Source organism: Leptonychotes weddellii, chromosome 7, assembly GCF_054177405.1.
Source record: "Leptonychotes weddellii isolate Sample4059 chromosome 7, ASM5417740v2, whole genome shotgun sequence".
NCBI lineage: Eukaryota > Metazoa > Chordata > Mammalia > Carnivora > Phocidae > Leptonychotes > Leptonychotes weddellii.
The window spans coordinates 92,526,983-92,533,641 of NC_138375.1; the positions used below are offsets into that span (position 1 = coordinate 92,526,983).

At 42.0% G+C, this 6,659-nt stretch overlaps 1 protein-coding gene across 3 annotated transcripts in view; it reads right to left on the reverse strand.

Annotated features, from left to right (window-relative positions):
- Positions 1-11: 11 nt before the first annotated feature.
- The window catches only part of PTCD2 (pentatricopeptide repeat domain 2), a 36,685-nt gene continuing 30,037 nt past the window's right edge, over positions 12-6,659 (reverse strand). Inside the window, exon 10 of one of the 3 annotated variants that reach the window (XM_081826775.1) lies at positions 12-464. In XM_081826775.1, the coding sequence (XP_081682901.1) occupies positions 171-464 (294 nt within the window). In that variant the 3' untranslated portion in view covers positions 12-170. Of the gene's footprint in view, positions 465-4,519; positions 5,351-6,659 lie in introns of those variants that run through there. The other 2 variants (XM_081826773.1, XM_081826774.1) reach the window with 2 other exon arrangements.

A 6,659-nucleotide genomic window follows, 5' to 3' on the forward strand; every position in this document is an offset into this window, starting at 1 on the left:
TATGTCAAATTTGTAGAGAGAAATATTATTAGGTAAATTTGAATCTTAAGTTATTTTTGTCAAGCTCTGTACTATTCTGCCATGTTGCCTTAGTTTACATGGACATGTATGCACATGTGTGTATATGTATACATGTGTCTCTGTGTGTGTATATATATAATTTAAAAACGCTAAAGAGATACATTTTTCACTAATCTTAAATCATAATGACCTGGGACTGCTGATTCATTGACTCCAGTGGAGAGGGTTTGGGATTGAGGTGCGTCAACATCAGAGTGAGGATCCTCAGGAGTAGAGGCAAAAGGCAGACATACACACCTCATCAGGTACTTGCTTAGGAGTCCAGGGACAAGGCCATACTTACCTGCTCTTCCCTCTTTGTGACAGCAGAGACCAGAGGACCCAGAGATGGTATCTGAAGCCCAGGGCTCCTGTCCAAGTCCCCCGACTAGCAACAGCAGCACCTGAGAATTTATTAGAAATTCACATTCTTGGACCCTGCTCCAGATCTGTGGAATCAGAAACTCTAGAGATGGGGCCCAGCATTCTGGGTTTAAACAAGCTCTCCAGATGACTCTGATGCTTGCTGAAGTTTGAGAACCACTGCCTTTTTTTTTTTTTTTTTTAAGATTTTTTTATTTATTTGAGAGAGAGAATGAGAGAGAGAGAGGACATGAGAGGGGGGAGGGTTAGAGGGAGAAGCAGGCTCCCCGCCGAGCAGGGAGCCCGATGCGGGACTCAATCCCGGGACTCCAGGATCATGACCTGAGCCGAAGGCAGTCGCTTAACCAACTGAGCCACCCAGGCGCCCTGAGAACCACTGCCTTATACTCAGCTGTCATCTTGGCTATGAAAGAAGGGGTAAAAGGAACATATCCAGAATGATCAAAGATTTGCCTAAAGAAAAAAAAAAAATCAGAGCTTAAAATATCCTTTAAGCAAGATCAAGTCGCCCATGAATTCCTCTCTGAGGTTCTCAACAGGAGTAGAGAATACGTAAGAAATTTTTGTTTGCTTGCAAAGAAATAGAGAAAGCTATAATTTTGCCTACCTGAATTATAGCAGATACCTCCCCATTATATTTTCTCAGTAATAGTCATTAGGAATTAGTTCAATTTTGTATTAATTCCTTGGATCACTGTCAACAAAACTGTCAGCCAAAATTGCCCAGGATTGGTCTATTTCACCATTGAGTCTATTCTTCAGGATTTTGATCACTCTGTAAGGAGTACTATCTATAGAAGCAAAGAGCAAATGACTAGGCCAAGGGTCCTTAAATTTGACATGGCAGGCCAAAAATGTTCTGCTTTGGGAAAGGGATGTCTTCTCCCTGTGGTATCTTAAGAGCCTTTCATAGTGCCTTGTCCTCTGTAGCTGCTCAATATTGATTTGGTAAATGAGTGGAGAATCCATAAGGGTTCTACAGCTTGAGAACACCCGCTCGAAGAGGTGACACATGAGCTGGATCTTGAAAAATGGGCAGAAAAAGATGGATAAAGAGGGAGGGCATTTTAGGTGGGAGGAGAAAAGGATACATAATAGGCTGAGCAAAAGCTTGGGGTCAGGTCTAAATGTTTGGGACTGAGTGGAAGGCACTGGAGAGAAAATGCTGTTTACAGGGGGATATGATGACAATCAACAACCAACATAAACGAATTAGTGAGTTAAATGAGTCCTCATCCTCTGATATGATCCCTACTCTGCTAGGTATGGGGTCAACAGTGGAGAACAAGATAGACATGGCACCTAAATCTAGTGAAGAATAGAGAACGATGGTAGGAGGATGGTAAGTGTGTTGATAAGTGAAGTATAGGAGCACATAGGCAGCTCACTTAACCTGATCTTAAGGAAGTAGGTGGCTCAAGAAAGCCTTTCCAGATGACAAGATGTCTCAGTCATGGCCTGGAAGAGAGGAGGAGGGAAGGAGTGTGGGGTAGCAAGGGATGGGGTGGGCTGGGCAAACCTGGGCCAGATTATGAAGGACCATCTAAGCCATATTAAAGAGACACAGCTTTATCCAGAGGGGTGTGAAGAGCCCTCAGGAAGTTTTAAATAGAAACGGACAAGTTAGTTTTGGAAACCTCACTGGCTGTAGTAAAGACAGCTGAAAGAAGACCGATGATGGTGGCTTTAATTAGAAGTAGCAATGGGAAAGAAGTTCAAAGAGCTTGCTGGAAAAATCTGATAGTTTAAAACATGTATTTCCTTGACAGTCCCACCAAGCCAGAATGAATGCTCCCTCCCTTTGAATCTGGATGGGCCTGTGATTCGAGTGGAAGGGCTGCCATTTGATTTCTGAAACCATGGGGCTTCTAAACCCAGGTCATAAAAGGGGACAACAGCTTCTGCCTGGTCCTCTTGGGACACTCCCTAGTACTCAGCCACTGTGCTGTCAGGGAGCTACACGTAGATGTTCTAACCCCAGTCTCAGCTGAGGTCCCAGCAACACCTGCCATAAACAGTAAGTGAGGAAGCCTCTGAGGTGACTCTAATCCCAGCCATCAAGTGACTAATAACCACCTGAGACACTAGGAACTGCCTGGCTGAGCCAGTCAATCCTAAACATAATGAGAAAATGACTGGCGTTTTAAGCCACTAAGTTCTGACATGTTTTAGACATAGCAAGAGAGAACCAGAACACTCTCCTGATAACACCTAATGTAGGAGGTATCTTTTTGTCTCCTTCTCATACTGTGCTGTACTCACCATGGTGACTTCTGGAGTCTGAAGCAACAGACATTTATAATGAATGAAACAATCTACAAAGGAACATAATAGGGTTGGGGAATAAGATGTTCTGTCCAAATATTCTCATTAACAGAATAAGTACATGCTTTAGGCAAATTATTGATTGCAAAAAAAAAACAAACACCATTTTTGAAAGAAATTATGAAATTTTAAAGAATGAAATGCTCACTATAGACTAAGCAAACTTTTTCTTTGATGGTTCTTTAGCCTTCAGAATCATCTATTATTTGGGGGTAAACATGGGGCTCATTAGTTCCCTCTGTACTCTTGCCCTTCAGCATAACTGCAGGAAAAGGTCGAAGAGCCCAGCTTTTACCTGCAGCACAGCGACCATAGTCACCAGCTGTTCAGAGCAGCAGGGCCTGGGAAGGTCAGGGCTGCTATTTATTGCTCACAATTTTTTTTTTTCTCCTAATGAATGGTTGTTAGTTAACAACCAGGGCCATAGTCACACAGGGTGTAATAGCCATTCGAATGCTCTTTGTGAGCGTCAGAAGATAAAAGATAAGTTGGGGGACAGGAAGCACGCCATATTACTCCCTAAGACTTTGAAGGTAGAGAAACCCAAATGCCTTTTTCTGCAAACACCAGACACAAAAAAAATACAATTAAGATTCTATAAAGGCACAGAAATTTCCTTAAAAGGGGCTAAGTCTTCATAAGCAGAAGGAAGAACGCGGTTGTTATATAATTCTTCAACTAGGTATCCGCATTCTGAATGCTACGGATGGTAATTATAATAGTCAGCGTTTACGTAGCACTTACTCAGTGCCAGCCACGGTTCTGCTTGTTTTACGTTTAGTATCTCATTCCATTCTCACAGCAGGCCTATGAGGTGGGTATGATTACCCCATTTAACAAATGAGGAAAGTGAAGTGAGCCTTTACCTAGTATTCTATCTCTGAAGAGACCTAATGTGCTGTAGTGGGAAGGGTACTGGACTAGGAATCTGGATTTTCATCTCAGCTCCACCTCCAACTAGTTACACCAATTTGGACCAGTCATTTCCTTCACCTGAAAGATGACGGAATTCAGCTAGGAGACTCAGAAGATTCCTCCTACTCTAAAACTGCTGATTCTGTGAATAATTCTGGGCTCTGAAAAACAATCAAGTTAAAAGCAAACCTTAGTTTTTGAAAGAGCACTGAAGAAAGAGTGTACAGAACTCTAGGAAGACAGCTGAGAGGCGTGAACAACATGTGGGCCTTTAGAAACAAAAGGCACAACTCACCAGTGCTGTATTTCAAACCATCACGTGACAGATCAGGATGAGGAAGCTTTAACCTGCTGTCAGACAAGTTTATTTAAAAAAAAAAAAGCATCCCAAGAGAAAAAAGAAGATCATTATTAACATGACAAACTGTAGAACCAAATATTTATGATCCACATTAAAAAAAAAAAATACAGACAGCATTATGTGGTTCTTATTGGCAGTTATTTTGTTTTTGTTTTTTTTTTTAAGATTTTATTTATTCATTTATTTGAGAGAGAGAAACAGCATGAGAGGAGAAAGGGTCAGAGGGAGAAGCAGGCTCCCTGCTGAGCCGGGAGCCTGATGTGGGGCTCGATCCCAGGATTCCGGGATCATGACCTGAGCCAAAGGCAGTTGCTTAACCAACTGAGCCACCCAGGCGCCCGGCATTAATTTTGAAAAAACACATGGCCTGCCCATGACCACAGCAGTAACCATTCAAATTTTAGTTTATTTATCAGTTCTGAGAGCTAAATTCTGGGTTAGTTTGTGCTGCTGAGAAAACAAACAACCTGAAGATGCTTTCTCAGGAATATTTTATTTCTCTCATTTTTGAGAAAATTTGACACTACTGAAACTTAAATGAAAATTTCAAGTCCGTATGCAGGTTCACAAGTATCTTATTTGGGGGTCACAGATAAATGATGATAGAAGCAGTGAAAAAATCCTGGGCTATTGCCCAGCGTGGCATGGTAAGTTTCAGACCTCCTGAATTCAGCAAAGGTGTAATTTGCAAGTAACTACTCCCCTGAAAATTCACTGAAGTTGACCACCTAGGGGGAATTCCTTCCCACTGGTGCTTACTGGGTTCTACTCTGGTACTGGGAGGTGGACTGCAGACCACAGCCATGTTCCTTCACGGATCCTCGGAGGTTTACACAGGGGAAGCGTCCTTCCCAAAGGAGCGGAGCTTTCTGCTTGATTGTTATTTAGATCTTCACAGCAGCACAACATTAACTTCTCCAGTCAGCATGCCAGTTCTCAATGAACTCAGAAATTTAAGGAGACCAAATGTTTGTTAGTATACCATCCACTGGAGTACAACGCCTGATTTCTTAGGAAGCCATTAACTTACTAGAAGCAGGCCCCTTCCAGCTCAGACCCATGGGGGGTTTGAAGCTAGGGTTACTCAGCCCACAGGGACTGGTTGAGTGGCTGGAAGGTCCGATGGCTGACTGTCCTCCTGTTTAATAGCATCATGTGGGATTTCCTGTTCCCAGGGGTGTGGCAGAGCAGAGTATCCAACGTGTAAGTGGTCACCTGGCCATTTATGTGCAGTTTCCCATAGATCTCATCAAATCTGGCTAGAAGGGCAGGCACATCCTTTACTTTTTCCCTCGCTTTGGCCAGCTGGGAAAAAGAAGAGCAGATCATTATGTATCTGCAAGATTTCTTCTTTGTTCTTCTTATCCTCCAAGAAGCAGAGATACAAATGCATAAAAATGTATACTGTATACCTAAATGGTGAAAACCAGGGTACCAGGGCACACAGAAGTATGAATGGATTCCGTAAGCTATACACAAAATTCAGAATTAGTACCTGAAAATCATTCCTAATATCTCATAAAAAGGTGGTACATAATATACAATGAAACATATCAGGATAAAGAGTCAAATAGCAATGGAAACAAAGTTTGCCCAATTTAAAAATCAGAGCAGGAAGCAAATTATGTGAAGGTTTATAGCACATGGTAAGTTTTCTGGAATTCATTCTAGAAGCCATCAGAAGGTCCAAATTAGGACATGATCTGACTTAGGTTTAAATGGCTGTGTAGAGAAATTGAGGGTGGAGACTAATCTGGAGGCCAGTATCCTAGTCCAGATGAGAGAGGATGACAGTCTAGTCTGGAAAATGTATATACAAGATGGAGAAATAGATGTGTAACAAGTATATCTGGGAGGTCCACCTGAAAGGATTTATTGTTGAAGAGGTCAAGGAAAGGGAAGAATCAAAAACATCTTCCCAATTTGGGCTTTAGCAACTTGGAGATGGGTGAGGTTATTAACTGAGACGGGGAAGATGGGAGGACCATATTTGGAGGGGGAACAAGTCAAGAGTTCTGTTTTGGAGATGGCTGAGATGCCTGTGAAAGATCTAAGTGGGTAAGTCAAGAGACTGTTGGATATACACCAATATGAAGCAAGGAGGAGAGGTCTAGACCAAAAGTATAAATATCAGAGTCACAAGTGTATAAATGCTATTTAATTCTACAAAAATGGGTGAGCTCTAAATTATAATGCAGAGCTACTTTTTGAACAAAATCAACATTTTACTTAGTTCAATCCTTATTAATGATACAACCCGTGGCACCTGGGTGGCTCAGTTGGTTAAGCGTCTGACTCTGGATTTTGGCTCGGGTTAAGATCTCCGGGTAGTGAGATGGAGCCCTGCATCAGGCTCCCTGCTCAGTGGGAGTCTGCTCTCTCTCTCTCCCCCTCTTTCTTTGTCCCTCCCCCCACTTGTGCACACGCTCTCTAAAATAAATAAATCTAAAAAAAACAAAAGAAACTTCTCTTTAAAAAAAAAGAAATGATACAACCTAACATTTTTTGATGAAATTTATGTATATGCAAGGTCCCTAAGAAATCCTCTGGTCATCTTCTAAATATATAACCCTATTTGCTGCCGGCATACCCTCCTTTCAAACAAGGGATCACC